The 20,175-nt window shown below is 38.9% G+C and overlaps 1 protein-coding gene across 1 annotated transcript in view; it reads left to right on the top strand.

Annotated features, from left to right (window-relative positions):
- Window positions 1–12,373, top strand: part of GUCA1C (guanylate cyclase activator 1C) — a 16,626-nt gene extending 4,253 nt beyond the window's left edge. Inside the window, exons 2-4 of the mRNA XM_032220154.1 lie at window positions 5,067–5,216; window positions 9,140–9,227; window positions 11,948–12,373. Coding sequence (XP_032076045.1) covers window positions 5,067–5,216; window positions 9,140–9,227; window positions 11,948–12,078 — 369 coding nt within the window. The 3' untranslated portion in view covers window positions 12,079–12,373. The remainder of the gene's footprint in view (window positions 1–5,066; window positions 5,217–9,139; window positions 9,228–11,947) is intronic.
- Window positions 12,374–20,175: the final 7,802 nt, after the last annotated feature.

Raw genomic sequence — 20,175 nt, 5'->3', positions numbered from 1 at the left:
CCTTTTTATTTCTATTTTTGATATTAATTAAAAAGCAATAATAAACAAATAGTTAATAGTCTATATCTATAGGTACTACCACTAAACAACCTTAATTGGGGCTGGCAATAATGTCACTAAATGATATAGTTGTTAAGCAAGACAATACTTATCTATGACTTGCAATTTCACTGCCAGCTTCTCTATTTAATCTACTTGCTGAAAGCTGACTGTCAAGCTTGCAAATGATGACATGACTAAGGGTCACTAAGGTAGTTGAAAGTATGAGGTTACATTTTTGTGTGATTTTGAATGGTTGCTAAATAGAGCAGTTGTTAAGTGAAGACAAAGCACACAAAATGATCATTTTGGCGTCCGTGCAGTTTGCTGAAGATGATGCTGATTAACGTCAATCTTTTGGGGGAAGGTAGCTTTAAAAGCTGTGCATTCAACATTCTAATTGACTTCATGCATGCTGTAATGGGAAAAAGCATCCTTTCCTGCACCTGAAAGAGATCTTTTCAATTTTTCAGAAGTTGCAGGATCGCCGTTCCCAGCTGCTCTATGTATCAGACCAATAGTATTGATGGTTTAAACTATTCTCACTATTATTTCTATAATCTCTTAAGAATTCAAAGAAATTCACAAAAATGGTAGAAATCCTCAAAATAGTACTTAGCAATAGTGTTTAAACTTCTATACCACTTCATAGTGCTTTTACAGCCCTCTTAAGTGGTTTACAGAGTCAGCAATCTGTAACAATCTGGATCCTCATTTTACCCACCTCGGAAGGCAGGAAGATTGAGTCAACCTTGAGCTGGTGAGATTTGAACTGCCGAACTGCAGCTAGCAGTCAGCTGAAGTAGCTTGCAGTACTGCACTCTAACCACTGCACCACCTCAATTCTTTTATCAGAAACGATTTGATAAAAGAAATTTAAAAATGTTTAACTGTAAATATTTAAATTTAAATTCAATGAGGGGAGGCACAAATTGTATCCTTTTCCATGCCTGTCAGAATAGTTTATGTGCTTATATACTATTAAATGTTTTATTCTGATTAAACTATACATCATAGCCACTTTTTGAGTATTCTCCTTTACTATCTCATACACATAACTTGCATGAATGCAACTGTTTGTGCAGCCATGCTTACATATTTCTTTGCAAATTGTTGACAAATTTGTTTTGGACTTTATCAATATCCAGAATTGAACAAGTTCAACTGTAACACAATGGTGTTTCTATGGAATCAATCATTTCTTTTTTATATCCAAGATGTCATCTAATTAATATGTATTAGATAAAAAGCTATTTTTGCTATACATTTTATTGCTAAGGATTTAATCCTGCAAGTGAATTCCCCACCAAATTCAATGAGATTGCTTCTAACCTGTCTACTATGATTTAAACAAAAATTATTCTTCCAAAAGAACCAGAGACAGCATTGAAGAAAAGAGACCTCAGGAATTATATCTGAAAAACAAAATGACCACATGGCACTACATACCTACATTCTAAAATAAAAAGAGAAGGATACTCTAAATGAAAGAGGATACAAATCAAAGAAACAAATACTTAGATGGCAGTTTGTAAATTAGCATTGCCCAAGGCAATTTGGTCCAGCAAACAGTAGACTTTAAAAGACCTGAAAATAAAGATCCCAGTACAATCCATCCTGGGCTGTTACTTGACCAATTCTAAGTTACTAGAGTAGGTGAGTACAAAATAAACCACTTGCTTCCACAGAAGTAAGTGTTTTAAAATTCACTGTAACATATTTCTGAGAAATATGGATGCATAGAGCTGCTTTTTCAACAGTTTGATAAATGAAGTTTCAACAAGAGGAAAAAAGAATTTTGGTAGAATTATTTCCAGCAAACATTTGAGCAAGTGCAATTCCCACTATTACTATTCACATTCCTCTTTGAAAAACATCATCGGATGCAGAAAAATCTTATCTGTATCTGCATATTATATGCTTGCTGCAGGAGCATATAATAAACTACAACAGTATTCTTTTTGTTTCACTTTTATCCTAATATTGTTTCAAACAGATATATGCAAATATATTTTTCCTTGCATATTGTGCAGCACCCCTCCTCCCTCTGTTGGATCTGGTCCTTTTGCACAAGTACAGGTCAACTTACAACAGTTCACTTAGTGACCCTTCAAAGTTACAACTGGGAAAAAAGTGACTTATGACCGTTTTTCACTTACAACCCTTGCAGCGTCCCCTTAGTCACATGTTCAAAATTCAGATGTTTGGCAACTGATTCATATTTATGACGGTTGCAGTGTCCAAAGTTCATGTGATCCCCTTTTGTGACCTTCCAACAGTCAAGGGGGAAGTGACATTCATTTAACAACCGTGTTACTAATTTAAGAACTGCAATGATTGAGTTAACAACTGTGGCGTAAAAAGTCGTAAAATGGGGCAAAATTCATTGAACAAATGTTGCACTTAGCAACAATAATTTTGGGCTCAGTTGTGGTCATAGGTCGAGAACTGCCTGTAGTAGCTTTCCAGTGTCGTGTGCCAGTCGTGAATATCAGCCCATAACATTTCAGCGATAACAATCACATATTCCTATTTCTGAATTAGGCTCTCTACTTTTATAGCGATCCTGTTTATTTGTACAGATCCTGTTAATGTTTCATGCTGTCCTTTGGGATGGAAATATCTGAGATTTTGAGCAGTACCATCCATTGGCCTCTTTGTTGTTTTTTCCTGTTAAACTCTGATTTCCACCTGGGCCTCATGCTTTCTTCTTTTGTTTCTGAGATTTATGACCCAGTGCTTGGCTGTGTATTCAAGCCTTAGTTTTTCCATTTACCTATTGTTGCCCTACTCTGCATCTTTCTCATCAACATATTGCAGTGAAGTTGCAATGGTAGCTTTATATATCTTTATATGTGAGTACATTTTAAGAGAATAGCTTGGAACCTTTTTTTAGAATAAGCACAGATAGGATAGGATAACAAATGCCTGAAAATAAAATAAATCAAAAGTATTGAATCAATTGTGATTGATAGTAATAATAATAATAAAGCTACAGAGTCTTCTTCAAACTCTTCCACATCCCTGCCTAATGCAAAACTCAAACATGGCTGTTTCTGCTGCCAAAAAAGCCTTTTAATCCTATCAGAAAGAAAATAATGAACATTCCTCACCTAATATAAGTTCATCTGGGACAGGGGTGTCAAACTCAAGGCCAGTGGTCCAGATCCGGCCCACAGGATGCTTAGATCTGGTCCATAGGGCCAGCCTGGAAACAGCAAAGGACTGCCCCACGGTGCCTCTGCCACAAAAATGGGGTGGGGGGCACACTCACCTCCCCAAGCTCAGTTTTTGCTGGCAGAGGAATATCAAAACAAACTAAACATGCAAGAAGGGACAACAAACAAGAAAGGGAAAGAGGGAAGATGGGAAGACAGCAAGGAAGGAAAAATAAGGAAAGAAGGAAAGGAAGGAAGGAAAATGAAGAGAGAAGAAAAAAGAAAAGAAGAAAAGGAGGGAGGGAAGGAAGGAAAGGAGGGTACCAGGTTATGCACACTGTGGCCACGTCCACCCTGGCCACACCCTTCTGGGCCTCCAAGGTCAAACGCAACCTTCATATGGCCCTCAATGAAATCAGGTTTGACACCCCTGATCTAGGAAATAGGTGAGAGATCAGTTATCCATCCTCTTAACAATGGAATTCTCAGCAGCTTTGCTTTGCCAATACATTTTCCTTTGTTTAAACACCTATATCACTTGCTCAAACTGTGTCCCTAAATCAGCTCCTTCACATGTCCTGCCCTCAACCCAACAATTTCTATTATTCAGGGTTCCTCTTTCTTGCAAAGCAGGCACCCATAGTCACTGAATAAGGATAGGTAATTTTCCCTCAGCTCTATGCTCTTCTTTTTGTGAAAATTCCGATATCCTGATATGACTAGTCTTTTCAAGAAAAGAGATGAACAACTCAAACATTGCTGTTTTTCACATGCAGAAATCAACTGCTATCTATACTGAGAATATACTGGTGTTTTGACTGTTGTAATAAATATATAGCCAAATTGTCACATGATTTCTTTGCTGTCCCAGCGACAAAGGCAATATGTATCTACACTGAGCTTTCCCCACTTCCATTAGATGAGACTGAAATTATCCAAAGCTGCTATCGGCTGTTGGTATTTTGGAGGAGTAATCTAGCGCAATAGCACTGAAAAAATAGAATAGAATAGAATTCTTTATTGGCCACACAAGGAATTTGTCTTTGGTGCAGTGTCGAGGTGGCGCAGTGGTTAAATGCAGCACTGCAGGCTACTTCAGCTGACTGCAGTTCTGCAGTTCGACTGTTCAAATCTCACCGCTCAGGGTTGACTCAGCCTTCCATCCTTCCGAGGTGGATAAAATGAGGACCCGGATTGTTGTTGGGGGCAATATGCTGACTCTGTAAACCGCTTAGAGAGCGCTGAAAGCCCTATGAAGCGGTATATAAGTCTAACTGCTATTGCTATTGTTCTCAGTGTATATAAAAGAAAAGATACATTTGTCACGAATCAACCTATCAACCTCACGCTCTGCTAGCATACCTTAGAATACTGTCAACATGCTTTTTGTAAAATTGCCTTCACAGAAATTTGAGCTGCAGCAGACTGAGGCAGTGAGACTGTTCTCAGTGGCTAGAAACTGTTCTTGATGTGGAACTGCCGTTTTCATAATGAACGGTTCTGGTTTGCTGTAACAGCAGTGACGTTTCCGAAGTTTACCACTTCTACTTTTTAAAACCTGGTGAGCAGTCTGAAGTGGTGATACAGAGAGGAAGTCTCCGTACCACATTATTATTATTCTCATGATCTATGGTTATACAGTGAGTTGTTTTCTGTTTCTGGCCTTCTACTAATATTTTTCCTTATTTATGAGTGGGAGAGACTCTTCTGTAGCAAGAAAGTTAACAGGATGAGGAAGTTATCAAAATATCCTCAATTATTTTTGCAGCCAGTTATCCTATTACTAATAGTGTCAAAATAAATGCAATTTCATATACTTTGCAAATATATTCACCTGTTTGTTTGTTTGTTTGTTTGTTTGTTTTAAAGGATGGATTTATTGACTATTTGGAGCTTTTAGCTGCTATAAATCTGGTGATACGAGGGAAAATTGACCAAAAACTGAAATGGTATTTTAAACTTTATGATCTTGACGGGAGTGGAACAATTGACAAAAAAGAAGTAATAAGCATGTTAATGGTGAGTAAATGCACTAATTAGCAAGGATGTCATTCTACGAGTTTGATACTGAGAATATACTGGTGTTTTGACTGTTGTAATAAATATATAGCCAAATTGTCACATGATTTCTTTGCTGTCCCAGCGACAAAGGCAATATGTATCTACACTGAGCTTTCCCCACTTCCATTAGATGAGACTGAAATTATCCAAAGCTGCTATCGGCTGTTGGTATTTTGGAGGAGTAATCTAGCGCAATAGCACTGAAAAAATAGAATAGAATAGAATTCTTTATTGGCCACACAAGGAATTTGTCTTTGGTGCAGTGTCGAGGTGGCGCAGTGGTTAAATGCAGCACTGCAGGCTACTTCAGCTGACTGCAGTTCTGCAGTTCGACTGTTCAAATCTCACCGCTCAGGGTTGACTCAGCCTTCCATCCTTCCGAGGTGGATAAAATGAGGACCCGGATTGTTGTTGGGGGCAATATGCTGACTCTGTAAACCGCTTAGAGAGCGCTGAAAGCCCTATGAAGCGGTATATAAGTCTAACTGCTATTGCTATTGTTCTCAGTGTATATAAAAGAAAAGATACATTTGTCACGAATCATAAGGTATAACACTTAATGATAGTCATAGGGTACAAATAAGCAATCAAATCATACTAGGAAATAATCAATATAAATCGTAAGGATATAGGCAACAAAGTTACAGTCATACAGTCATAAGTGGGAGGAGATAGGTGATATGAATGAGATTAATAGTAATAGTAATGCAGACTTAGTTTGACAGGGTTGAGGGAATTATTTGTTTAGCAGTTTGATGGTGTTCTTGTGTTTAGTTGTTCTGTGTGCAGTGCTCTATAGCGTCGTTTTGAGTTGAAACAATTTATATCCAGGATGTGAGGAGTCTGGAAATATTTCCACAGCCCTCTTTTTGACTTGTGTAGTATATAGGTCCTGCATGGAAGGGAGGTTGGTAGTAATTGTTTTTTCTGCAATTCTAATTATCCTCTGAAATCTGTCTGTCTTGTTGGGTTGCAGAACCAAACCAGACAGTTATAGAGATGCAGATGGAAAGGAGCTGCTTTAACCAAGGAAGTGCCAAGTCACAACTAAACATTTAGCACATTTAGAGAGATGAACCAGTGGTGGAAAGGACTGAACTGTAGGTGGGGCAAGAGTTTCATTGTTCATGGGAGGAACTGAGTAACAGCTGTTTTACATATTCAAAGAAACTAGGGCGGAAATGCAACTTTTATGTGTTTATTCTTATACCAGGTACCCAGTATCTCCATTACTATCATTCTTTCTGCTTTAAATAGATATGAAAGGGCAAGGCAGAGAATTCTTAATCATATATTTGCGAACAGAATAACTGTTCAGCCATAAAAATTAAAACTCCCTATATTATTTTCATAATTCCTAAGCCTTTTTACCGAAGAAAAAGCCTTCCTATATATCAAAGAGCTGACTCTGTAAACTGCTTGGAGAGGGCTGTAAAGCACTGTGAAGCAGTATATAAGTCTAATTACTATTGCTATATATAAGACTAAGGCCTGTCCAATCTAGCTGTCTTAGATCTCTCCTAAAAAAAATGTTGTACCACTTAGGGTAACAGTTAATCTAATTTCTTTTCTAGAATATCCAATTTAAGACTTAAATTAAAAGAAAACCCCCACAATATGATAGGTCCTGGGACAAATTATGGTGAACTCCCAGTTCATTAATAGGCAGATAGACAGTTTCTTGTTCAAATAATCATAAACAATGAGTGAACATTTAAAAAGGAAAAACTTTTTCCAAGATTTGGTGAAGCTCCTGATGTTTGTATGAGTGACTGTTCTATAATAGCAGGACAAGAAAACTACTTAAAATTACTTAATGTATTTTTTATATCCTAAACCAGTGGTTCCCAAACTTTTTCAGTCCACCGCCCCCTTGGTGCTATAAACTGATCCTCAGTGCCCCCCACCCAGTGGTGGAATTCAATTTTTTTTACTACTGGTTCTGTGGGCGTGGCTTTGTGGGTGTGGCTGGGGGGTCATGTGACTGGGCGGTTTGCACGACTGAAGGAAGATAGTTACAGTAAAATTCAAAACTGTAACAATTAATTGCACATTTATTCAAAATCCAATTTAAAACCTTTTTATTAATGTTAATTCAACAAAATTGTTGAACATGATCCAGTGATACCAGGTTTTCAAAGTCTGATAGTCATTTATCAGAATCTTAGTAACTAGTAATTTAGTAAACTCAGTAAAATTTAGTAACTATTTCACTGTTCAGTAAATTCTTAATGTGATGGATGGGCTTGATGAAGTGATACCAGAAAAAAATGTCTTTTCAAAGGAAGTGGCAATCAGCTATTTCCCAAACTGTAGGCAGAACTCCAGGATGTGGGACCCGGAGGATCCCCGTTTTTAAAAACCTGGTTACAGGCAGAGAAAGAGCTCAAGACTCTGATCCTCACTTTGTCTGCACAAGCCACAGGGGGAACTTGTGGTACCCAAAACTAGAACCCCTGATTTCTAGATTTAAACTTTAAATATTGAAATGGCCCATTTCTTCCCAACTTCCAATGAAACATTCCATTTACTGTCACGCAAATCTCCCTTGTGGGTACAACGGATTCCTTCCCCCCTTGTATTTCCCCCGAGCTGATTTTACTGACAGAGGGCTGCAGGAGGCCAATACAGCCATAAATGAAGCCTCGATAAGTGGTTGAGCTGGCCACATCCTGCCTGGCCACACACCCCGGCCCTCAAGGTCAAACACAATCCTGATATGGCCCTCAATGAAATGGAGTTTGACATCCCTGGTGTAGACCAATATATGAATTGTAAAGAGATAGAGCTAAGCAAATGTAAATATGATAAGCATTTCAAAGGGTTCTGTATATCTGCCTACCTCTGAAGTTGGGAAGTTGGGAAGTTAGAAAGTACTCTCAAGGGACAGATTCAATGTTAGCATGCAATTATCTAATAAATATTGCTGCTATAACTATGGAAGACTTCATAGGTATTGGACAGTATTCTGAACTGGCCCGTTAAGGTTACTAGTAATTAGTGTAGTGATTTTAGAGGAAATGTTACCCTGTCAGAATACTTTTGATCTGCTAGCTGTAGCTTCTGGGTCATCTCCATAGGTTCCTCCACATATAGTATTTTAATAAACAAATGGTGTTTCTACATTGATAAGCCCTAAAGCCCTTCATGGTATTGGACCTGGGTACTTGAGAGACCGCCTGCTGCCAATTACCTCCAATAAACCGATTAGATCCCACAGATTAGGCCCCCTCCGAATTCCATCTGCCGGCCAATGCCGACTGGCGACTACCCGGAGGAGAGCCTTCTCTGTGGCTGCTCCGACCCTCTGGAACGAACTCCCCGTGGAGATTCGAACCCTCACCACCCTCCAGGCCTTCCGCAAAGCCCTTAAAACCTGGCTGTTCCGACAGGCCTGGGGCTAAAGAGCTGTTGCCCCCGTCTCGAATGGTATGACTGTTGTGTTTTTAAATTATGTATTGTTATGTTTCGTCTTTTATTTTCTGTTTGTACTCCACTTCCCTGATTTGAATTGTGAGCCGCCCTGAGTCCCCTTCGGGGGAAAAGGGCAGCATATAAATATAATAAAATCAAATCAATCAAATCAAATCAATACCAAGACATTCAGTCATCATCTTCATTTCTTCAGCTGCAATGAAAAATTAAAAGCCGTAGGAATAGTATTAATAGTTTTTTTTAAAATATCAAAACACTGTGATAAGCATTTTAACATAAACTTGATATGTTAATAAGTCTCTAAAGTTTTAGAGTCTTTTAAATAACGTGACTAGTGTTGATATAACTGGAATACTTTTCTAATTTGCCTCAAATGCATGGTATACAAAAGTTACCTCTTATATTTGCAATATAATGTGGTTATTCTTACATTCTTATTTATTTAGGCTATTCAAACCATCAGTAACAACCAAGAGATGTCTCCTGAAGAAATGACAAACCTGATTTTCCAGAAGATAGATGTAAACAATGATGGTAAGAATAAATAAATCTTGAAATCCTTATTTTTATTATATTGCAATTTTGTAAAAGCATTCTGTTGATAAAACTATAAAGACTTAGCCACATGTACATATTTAAGAAATATCATAGCTGGTTGAAATTGATCTATTTAGATAAAATTACTGTATGATGTATATTGTACAAAGCAAAAATTGTTTTTGTTTATTCAAAGAGCCATTCAAACTGTATAGCTTGATCTCACTTTGCAGCAAGATGAAATAGAAGACAGCAAGTTTAAGTCTTTTTTTAAATTCTTTATTGAGCAAATTTTATTAAATTGCTTTACAGAGATTCTATCAAGTTAACTGCATTGTAATTAATTGTCTTGCAAAACATTTTTTTTCATTTGATGCAGGGTAACCTGCCAGAAGTGATTATTGGCAGCTAAATAGTTATAAATATATTTAACCATACAAATGTTCTGCGTTTTTTAGAAGGAAAGAGCTAAATCTTGCCATGAGAATCAAAAATGTTTGAAATGTTTCAAGCTGTATTTTTATCCAGTTGGAACAGGATAATTTTACCAAGCATTCTTCAGTTGCATTGTTAACTAAGATATTCTTGGTTGTATTTTTGGGAAATCTGCTTTTTATTTCAGTTAAGCTCTATTGTAATTATAAATCTCAGTTTATTGTGAGTTCAGCATCATATTCATTAACTCCCTAAGCAGCAACAATCAAGTCCAAAAAGAAATATTTAAGAAAAAGTTTCATATATGCTGTTGAGTCTCTAAGAGCTTTTTCCTTCCAATATAAAACTGATCAGAACAGAATAAATATGCAGAGCTAAAGGAAGATGAGAGACTCATTCTTTTGACACATTAAAATAAAACTAATAACTGAAATTCAAAGTAGATAGGCCCACAAAGACAAATATATTTTTCTTCTGCATTTTTATTGTTTCAGTAAAACAATACTGAGAAAGCAAGGAGTTTGAACTGTCTGAATATTTCCTTAGAGTTTAAGAGTTTCTTTTCCCAATTTTCACTGTCCCCATTCCTCACTCTGAAGCATAGTCATATAGCTGTGCATATCTAGGCAGTATCTCTCCAGCCTTCCTCAGTCTAGGATCTCCACATCCATGGCCTTTAATTATTAGAATGGCATTCAACAGATCTGGAGTGGAAAGCAACAGATTGAAGAAGTCTGCTCTATTAATCTAAGAAAGTAGTTCTTATGTAAATCTACAGATGGAACTGTAGGATTCAGAAATGCATTCAAATGGAATTTCAAATGAATGGAATATTTGGTTCCCCACAATTTGGCGGATATTATATGGGAACTATATTACTTTTACCAAATACATGTAGTCGAGTTATGACAGTTCACTTAGCGAAGGTTCAAAGTTGCAACATTCCCACCAAAAGTACTTATGACCCAGTTCCAAAGTTAAGTATGTTGCAGCACCACAGTGGTCGTTCGCCCTTACGACCAACCACAGATCCACTGTAACATGCTCCCTGCCAGGTATCTACAGACATTGGGCCTGCTTTGGTTAGCCTACCACATTCCATATGCTGCTCCGTACCCGCACCAATCACTCACTTACCTAGGGAAGATTTCCAGAGTTCAAGTCAATTGCTGGAGTTCTGAACCCGCCTGGATCTTGCTAATTGCATCACCGTGGAGATGGATAAAGAAATAGAGAGCTTTGTGCACTGGCTCCCTGTACCTTTCGCTTGATGCGTGCGCTCCAGAGGAGATCAGACTGCTCCCACCATTGAGAGGGCGCCTCTTTCAGAGCGACCCCACATGCTTCTCCGTGCCTGCCAAATCTCTGCTAGACGTGACCCACCTAGCAAGGGGCAGAGGACAGCTGGTGCACCAATCTCTCCATTTCTTTATCCAGCTCTGCAGTACCACAATTGGCAAACGCTGGGCGAGTTTGACATTCTAACAAGTGGTGGAGCAGAGTAATGTCCACTTGAGAGAGAGAGGCTGGGGCTCAGGGGGGAAGGAGAGGGGCCAACCCAAGGCTTCTTCGCATGGCTGGACAAAGGCCTGACACCTGACCTATGCCTCTGCGAGGGCTCTGGCAACTCTGGCAATGACACTTCTTCTCTGGCTGTTAGGAAACTGTTGCTGAAAATATGCAGTGGGCACATGTGGCACCGCTAAGGCTACAACAAAACAAAGCCTACAGAGACATGATAGTTCTTACATACTTTTCTTTTCTCCATGCAAAAGACTTTTCCAAAGAGGACAGAAGTGTGTGTAAAAATGCGAGATCTAAGGAAAACAGCTTTGTAACAACAACTTGAGCTTTGGAGATCTTCCCAAAGTAAAGTGACTGATTACAGGCAGGAAGAAGGCCCAAGCAGCTGTGGGGACCGCAAGGGGTGGGAAGAGGAGCATGAGATATCTCAATGGTGGTGAGAGGCCTTTGGTGCTGGAGACAGTGGTCTTGTCCCCAACTAGGTCTCCCATGATCGTCCCCACTCCTGAGGTACTTCATGTGCTCGTAACAACCCACACATTCAATTAACAATTGCATTGGTGAAAGGAGGGATGGAGTTCATTGATTTAACACAATTCAGTTAACATTATGATCGTAATGGCAGGATCCATTACATTTGTAACTCAAGGATTACCTGTAATAAATATAGAAGTAGTTATGAGTGTTTTCCCTAATTCAAAACAGAAAAAGTCTACCAAACTTTGATTCTAAAGAAGTGCATATTGTTTTTATAATAGGGGAACTGACCTTAGAAGAACTCTTGAGTGGAGTGGAAGAGGATGAACATTTCCGGGAAACTATTTCAAAGAGCTTTGAGCTCTCCAATGTACTGAAAATTTTACAAAGTGAGAGGAGACACAGCGTCTGAGACATATTATAAATAGTACTTGTGGCAAAAAGAACAACTCAAGGAATAGAATATCAAATACCAAGACAGACTGTTACATTTCCCATTCACTATTCAAAGCATAAGGCGGTCTAGACAGATTATTACTTCAGAACTGTTCTTAATGTATTGTCCCTTCCTTTTGTTTCTCATAACATACAATAGCTTTTTTATACGTATGACAAAAATCTTTGAAATGCAGAATGAAATTTGTTTGTTTGTTTGTTTATTAATACTTGACATTGGGGCAATATATCCAAATAAATAAACAAATACAATTGGAATTGGGAAGACATCTCTCTAGAACAAGGGTGTCAAACTCAATTTCATTGAGGGCCACATCAGGATTGTGTTTGACCTCGGGGAGATGAGGTGGGTGTGGCTGGGGTGGGTGTGGCCAGCTCAACATCAGTTTTGCAGGGGGCGCCTGTGGTGGTGCGAGCAAAAATGGAGCCCCGAGCGCCGTTTTTGGCTGCCACAGCCTCCTGCAATCTTCTCCCAGTGAAAACGGAGTTCGAGCCCATTTTTGCTGGCAGACGTACCATGGTCCTTTGCTGTTTCCATGCTCCCTAGCCTTGAGTTTTACACCCTGCTCTAGAAGATAGAGAATAGATAAATTGCTTAAATATGATTTGTTTAACTTGGAATTTGGAACATGGTGATAAAGCATTATACAGGACTGGCCTATTTAGATCAGTTTAGGGTGAAATATGTTTTTGCAGTAACTTAATATCTACACTAATCAATTTTAAAATAGAAGTATGTTTTCTAATTAACACCTCAATTAGTTTAACAGGCTAAATATAAATAAATATTTGGAAAAGCAGTTAATTACTTTGGTATTATGGGAATTATTTCAAATGTAAATTAACATGATGTAATGGTTTAGTTTTTAAAGGGTTTTTTTAAGGATTAAATAACTAATTAAGGATAATAACTCAAGACAGGTGTGGCAGGGCAATACAGAAAAAAATAGCCAATCCTAATGCTCTGCTAATAGAGGAGCTTTATAGCTTCTTCACCCTCTTTGAGATTAAAAGATCAGTCTCTGTAGCTCTAGCCCAAAGGCCCTCTAACCTCCAGCCACTCACCCTGGATGAACATCAAGTGAGAGCTGAGCTGAAGGCTGTAAATCCCAACAAAGCTGCAGATCCAGACAGAAAGTGGTAAAAATCTGTGCTGACCAATTAACCTGACAAGGATTTTTAACCTCTCCCTGCAATAGGCTAGAGTCCCATCATGCTTGAAAGCAGCTATAATTATCCCAGTTCCGAAGAAAGCAGCCATAAAAGCTTGAATGACTATAGACCCATTGCACTGACTTCTATAGTGATGAAGTGCTTTGAGAGACTGGTCCTACACCCCAGGTCCTGTCTTTCACCAAATTTTGATCAACACCAGTTTGCTTATAGAAGCAACAGGTTGACAGGGGACGCCATCACCACTGCTCTACATATTGCACTGAGTCACCTTGAGAAATCTGGGAATTATGTCAGAATGCTTTTTATAGACTATAGCTGGGCCTTTAACACCATCTTACCAGGAATTCTCATTGAAAAGTTAACTGACCTGAATTCCCCCCCCCCCCTCACTTGTGAATGGATCAAAGACTTCCTGACGGATCGTCCACAAACAGTAAGGGTTAGGTCCTTTACATCTTTCACGCTGAAGCTCAGCATAGGTTCCCCTCAGGGCTGTGTGCTCAGCCCATACCTGTACTCGCTGTATACATATGACTGCATATCCTCTGATTCATCCAACATCATAATAAAGTTTGCAGATGACACAACAGTGCTGGGTCTCATAACTGGAGGGGACGAATCAGCATGCAGGAAAGAAGTCCAAAAGGTATCCGCATGGTGCTCAAGAAACAACTTACATCTAAACACTAGTAAGACAAAGGAGATGATACTAGATTTCCGGAAGCACAGAGAGGAACCTGCCCCACTGTATATCGAGGGGAGCTGTGTGGAGAGGGTTTCCTCTTTTAAATTCTTGAGAGTGCTTATTAGTCAAGATTTCACCTGGAAAAACAACACGTCTCTGGTGATTGGAAAGGCCCAACAGAGACTTCATTTCCTTACAGTCCTGCAAAAAAATCAGGTGGAACAACGGCTGATGACCTCTTTCTATCAGTCCACCATAGAAAGTGTCCTCACATATTATATTACAGTATGGCATGCTGGTTTAACAACTGTGGACAGGAAGGCACTACAGAGAGTGATCAATTTGGCACAAGAAACCATTGGTTGCCTTTGAACACCACTGGTTGACATCGGCAGGTCTCACTGCTTTAGCAGAGTAAGGAAGATACTCAGAGATCATTCACACTTTGGTCAGTGTCTCTTTGCACTTCTACCATCAGGCAGAAAACATCAAAGTATAGCCAGCCAAACAAACAAGTTTACAGGTAGTTTCTATCCTTGGGCTGTGAGACTTTTAAATACAACCACAATCACTCCATGCACATGCTAGTTTTTTTTCTTTTTCTTTCTTTTTCTGTTTCTGTTATAATTTTGCACCAGTGAGGTTAAAACCAATTTCACTGTATTTAAGTACAATGACAATAAAGATTATACTTATACTTATTACAGTTTAAAAAACATTTTTAAAAAAACTTTAATTCATCATGAAATTAGACAAATTTCAGAAAATAATTAAGAAGATGCATTTCAAAACTTTGTCTTCAGCTATCAAAGATTAATTCCAATATATAACAAGAAAGATATAAGAACAAAACAATTTAAAATTACCACTTCTAAAAATCCTAGAGCAAAGGCCAATGTCGTTTCCTGCTTACATATCTTTTTCTTTTTACTGCTTTTGAAGAAGCATAGTTTTCAGCCATTCCAAAATTACATATTCGCATGTGAAGTAAAATTTCCCTTTTTCTGGCTATTGGCTTCTGGCAACAACCTTTACAGTAATGATGCAGTAATAGTACATACAGCATCACTCTTAAAAGTCTTCTGAATTTGAAAAAACAAAAACAAAATCATTCCTATGTTCCTATGTAATTCCTATGTTTAGATTTGCCACCTAAGTAATTCCCCTAACTTTATAAACTCATCAAGCTAACATTCTCTCCTTTTCCCTCTCTTCTCAGTTGAGAAAGAAGGGAAAAAAACTAGACACACATTCTTTATTCCGTCTGACATATTATTGACAATTTCACAAATCTGGAAGTGAGAAAGTCCAAAATAAAACTTCATCGCATTAAGCTATTGAAAGTAGCTCAAAAATACCCAAAAGGCTTGTTTCTCTCTCCTAAAACAGAAATATTTTTCATTCCTACTCAGAAATGTAACCTTATGTTTCCAAACCAGGCTATAGTTACTATTCCCTTTGTGAATGCTACATTTTAAAAATATCTTGCTTTTTTGCTATCACAGGAAGCTTTAAAAATTATATCATTTGGTTTTTTTCCTGCATTTGTTACAAATACTTTGTACATTTTATTAAATGAACCTCTTTTGAAAATCTCATTTCCCTGAACTTTCTCATAATTATTCTTTGTATTGTTGTTTTCTATTGTATTGTTTTTGTTTGTTGATAAATAAATATAGAAAAAAACTCTTCATTTCTAACTAAATTGATCAAGTCTTCTCAGATTATTAGCTGTTTAAAGATTTGTTCTGACCCCCCCTCCGGCCTGCGAACCACCCAGACACAGGCTTGGCTGTCTGCCACTCTTTAATCATGGAGTAATCGACTCCTTTGGCTGAAGGCCCAGACAAGACTCACATGCAAGAATAGTTGGCAGCAACCTAAAATCCAACAGGCATGGATACAAGACAGACTAGAGTTTTCCAATACTGTTTCAAACGGTTGTGTCCTGCAAATGTCCCCTCCCAACTTCTCCACTTATATACTCTCTTGGGAGGGGCCAAGCCACAACCACCTGGGCTTAATTATCATTTCTGAGTCTGCCTCCGGAGCTGCTGCTTCCATTTCTCCGCCCTTCTTAATCTTGCGTCAGGGACAAACTGCCTTTGATCCTCCCCACTCTCAATGCCTCAGGTGCCTCCTGGTGGCCAACCAGCCTCTCTGGTCCCTGCTCTGAGTCTGAACCCTGCCCAAGGTCCTCCACATCTTCCCTGGCAGACTCATATGGTTCCTCGCTATCCGAGTCCATCAGCAGCTCAACCGGATCCTGCTGGGCCACAATCAAGATTTATGTAACTGATCATCAATAGTCAGCCAACACTTGCTAAACCACAGCCTCCATGATAGAGTAATACCAGAAAGGGACAGAATACACATTTCTCTGGAATAAACTTTAGCACATCTTGCCAACACCCCTCTTCCAGATTTTTTTTTTAGGCAAAAAGCAGAAATCTGGGAGATTAAACAAGAACTTTCTGTGCCTGAGCTGAGAAAACAAGAAAAATGTTCAGATAAATGGCTAGAATTCTTGAAGAAACAGAAACAAAGAATCATAAATTCTTCAGGTTTTAGGGTATTACTAGGGAATATCCCTAGTGTCGCGTAATGGAGTGAGCTCCCATTTGTCCCAGCTTCTGGTAACCTAGCAATTCGAAAGCATGTAAAAATGCAAGTAGAAAAATAGGAATTATCTTTGGTGGGAAGGTAACAGCATTCCGTGCGCCTTTGGCGTTTAGTCATGCCACCTACATGACCACAGAGACATCTTTGGACAGTGCTGGCTCTTTGGCTTTGAAAGGGAGATGAACATCGCCCCCTAGAGTCGGTAACAACTAGCACATATATGCGAGGGGAATTTTTACCTTTACTGTCGGGAATAGGCTCCTAGTCTAGTTAGATGTTGTATCATGTTGTAAAATATATCTGTGTTAGAAGCCCTACGTTTTTGCATTCCTATTACTTTGCACAAGTAGAGAATTCTGATTTTATATCATTTACATATATTTACATTATTAACACTACATAAAGGATCTTTACAATTCATGTGCCCTATACTGGGAATTAAACTTATGAAATGCTGGTTTTCAACAGTATCAAAAAGTGATAAAATCTGAATGATCTGTACAATCAATATCCTTTTAATGTTCTTACAAGTTCTACATGACTTCTGCACGTGACTTCTGCAGAATAGGATTTTTTATTTTTATGCAGTACATAATATATAGTACTATTGATATGCACTATATATAGTTATCTAAATTATGCAGAACTAGGAGTTCAAATCCTAGAAATTTCAGCCCAAAAAATAACATCTGACTAGACTCATGGGAGAAATCCCATGTGTTCTCTCCTGCTTGTCAGTGTAACTGAACATACTAATAAGATATACATGGAATATGTCCTATCCAGGATGGTGTAGCAGGCTAGAAATTGGGAGACTGTAAGTTCTACTTCTGCCTTAGGCATAAAGTCAACTGGGTGGCCTTGGGCCAATCACTTTCTCTCAGCCTAGGAAGAAGACAATGTCAAAGCATTTCTGAGAAATCTTGCCAAGAAAGCCACAAGAACTTATTCAGGAAGTCTCCAAGCAGATGTGATCGAACAGAAAAAAAATAAATAGCCAGGAACTATTAGGCAAGTGAGTATTTTGACCATATCACCCTTTGCATGCATCTTTCCACCTCCAAACTGTATAAACTTAAATGCTTAGTGGATATAAACAGATCAGGTGATGTGTATTTGTGTAATGAGGAAGGGTGCAGCCTAAGGAGATCAACACCCAAGGTGTGCATAATTATTAGGCAGCTTCTTTTCCCCGGGCAAAATGGGCTAAAAAGATATTTAACTGACTCTGAAAAGTCAAAAATTATTTTAAAAAGTCTTTCAGAGGGATGCAGCACTCTTGAAATTGCTAAGATATTGGAGCATAATCACAGAACCATCAAACATTTTGTTGCAAACAGTCAACAGGGTCGCAAGGAACATATTGAGGAAAGAAAGTGCACTTTAACTGCCAAAGATTTGAGAAGAATCAAACATGAAGCTACCAGGAACTCATTATCCTCCAGTGCTATCATATTTCAGAAATGCAACTTACTTGGTGTGCCCAGAAGTACAAGGTGTTCAGTGCTCAGAGACATGGCCAAGGAAGGCTGAAATTCAACCACCACTGAACAAGCCACATAAGTTGAAATGGCAAGACTCGGCCAAGAAATAACTGAAGACAGATTTTTCAGAGATTTTATGGACTGATGAGAAACTCTTGATAGACCAGATGGATGGGCCCGGGACTGAATCAGTAACAGGCACACAGCTCCACTTTGACTTAGATACCAGCAAGGTGGATGTGGGGTACTGGTATCGACTGGTATTATGAGAGATAAGCTAGTTAGACCTTTTCGGGTTGCAGATGGACTAAAAATCAACTCCCAAACCTACTGTCAGTTTTTAGAAGATACTTTCTTCAAGCAGTGGTACAGGAAAAAGTCTGCATCTTTCAAGAAGACCATGACTTTTATGCAGGAAATGCCCCATCACATGCATCGAAGCACTCCACTTCATGGCTAGCTAGTAAAGGGCTTAAAGATGAAAGAATAATGACATGCCCCCCCTTCCTCACCTCACCTAAAACCTATTGAGAACTTGTGGGGCTTTCTTAAAAGGGACATTTATAGTGAAGGAAAACAGTATACCTTTCTGAACAGTGTCTAGGAAGCTGTGGTTGCTGCTGCACAAAAAGCTGATCGTGAACAGATCAAGAAACAGACGGACTCCATGAATGGAAGGCTTATTGAAATTAGAGTGGCTATATTGGTCACTGATTTTTTTTAAACTGTCAGAAATGTTTATTTGTAAATTTTGAGTTGTTTATTATTCTCACTTTAACACATGAAAATAAATGAGATGGGAAAAGTTTCATTTTTCATTTAGTTGCATAATAATGCTGCACACTACTAGTTGCCCAATAATTGTGCACACATAGATATTCTCCTAAGAAAGCCATAACCTCAGTTTCACTTTTTTAAATATTCAAGTCTGAGGTTTATTAACATTTTGGATTGATCGAGAGCACTGTAATTGTTCAATAATAAAATTAATCCTCCAAAATACAGCTTGCCTAATAATTGTGCACAGAATGTACAGCTGCCAACATATCACTCGATGGGCTCAGTCACAGTGGAATAAGTGGACACGCTACAGTCTGTTCCTCTCCTACACACAGAAACACACACACAAACATTTTTTACAATATATTTTAAAGAATACTAGCAAATCAAACATTCTATCAAACTTATGAATTATGTCAAAGTTTGTGGAACAAATTTTACATACTAATATTACAAAGTAGGCAGTAGTATATATTACATTGAAAATAAACTGTGTCATCTAAATGGACATTTTGTTTTTAGCATTTGAAAACAGCAAAGCTGACCATATTCTAAAAAATGATTATTTAGAATTTATGTAGATGTTATTACATTTATGTTTGTTATGTTTATTAGTCTTGTATGCCGCCCACTCCCGGAAGACTCCGGGCGGCTTACAATAAAAAGGGGAAGGGAATAAATAAGACAAACAAACAATTTAAAATACAACAACATTCAGTTACTGTGGGGCTGGATACTTCAACAGCCCCCGGCCTGCCGGAGCAGCCAGCACTTAGTGTCTTTACTGAAGGCCTGGAGGGTCGTAAGGGTCCGGATCTCCATGGGGAGCTCGTTCCAGAGGGCCGGAGCTGCAACAGAGAAGGCTCTCCTCCGGGGAGTCGCCAGCCGACATTGGCTGGCAGATGGAATCCGGAGAAGGCCTAGTCTGTGCGCTCAAATCGGTCTTTGGGAGGTAATTGGGAGGTAATTGGGAGGAGGCGGTCTCTCAGGTACCCAGGTCCGATGCCATGAAGAGCTTTATAAGTAACGACTAGCACCTTGAAGCGTGTCCGGAGACCAATGGGCAGCCAGTGCAGCTCGCGGAGGATAGGTGTAACGTGGGTGTACCTAGGTGCACCCACAATCGCTCGCGCGACTGCGTTCTGGACTAACTGAAGTCTTCGGACACTCTTCAAGGGCAGCCCCATGTAGAGCGCGTTACAGTAATCCAGTCTTGAGGTCACGAGGGTGTGAGTGACTATCCGAAGGGCCTCCCGGTCCAGGTAGGGTCGCAATTGGTGCACCAGGCGGACCTGGGCAAAGGTCC

Source organism: Thamnophis elegans, chromosome 6, assembly GCF_009769535.1.
Source record: "Thamnophis elegans isolate rThaEle1 chromosome 6, rThaEle1.pri, whole genome shotgun sequence".
In the NCBI taxonomy this organism is placed as follows: Eukaryota; Metazoa; Chordata; class Lepidosauria; order Squamata; family Colubridae; genus Thamnophis; species Thamnophis elegans.
This window is presented reverse-complemented; position numbering and strand designations above follow the sequence as displayed.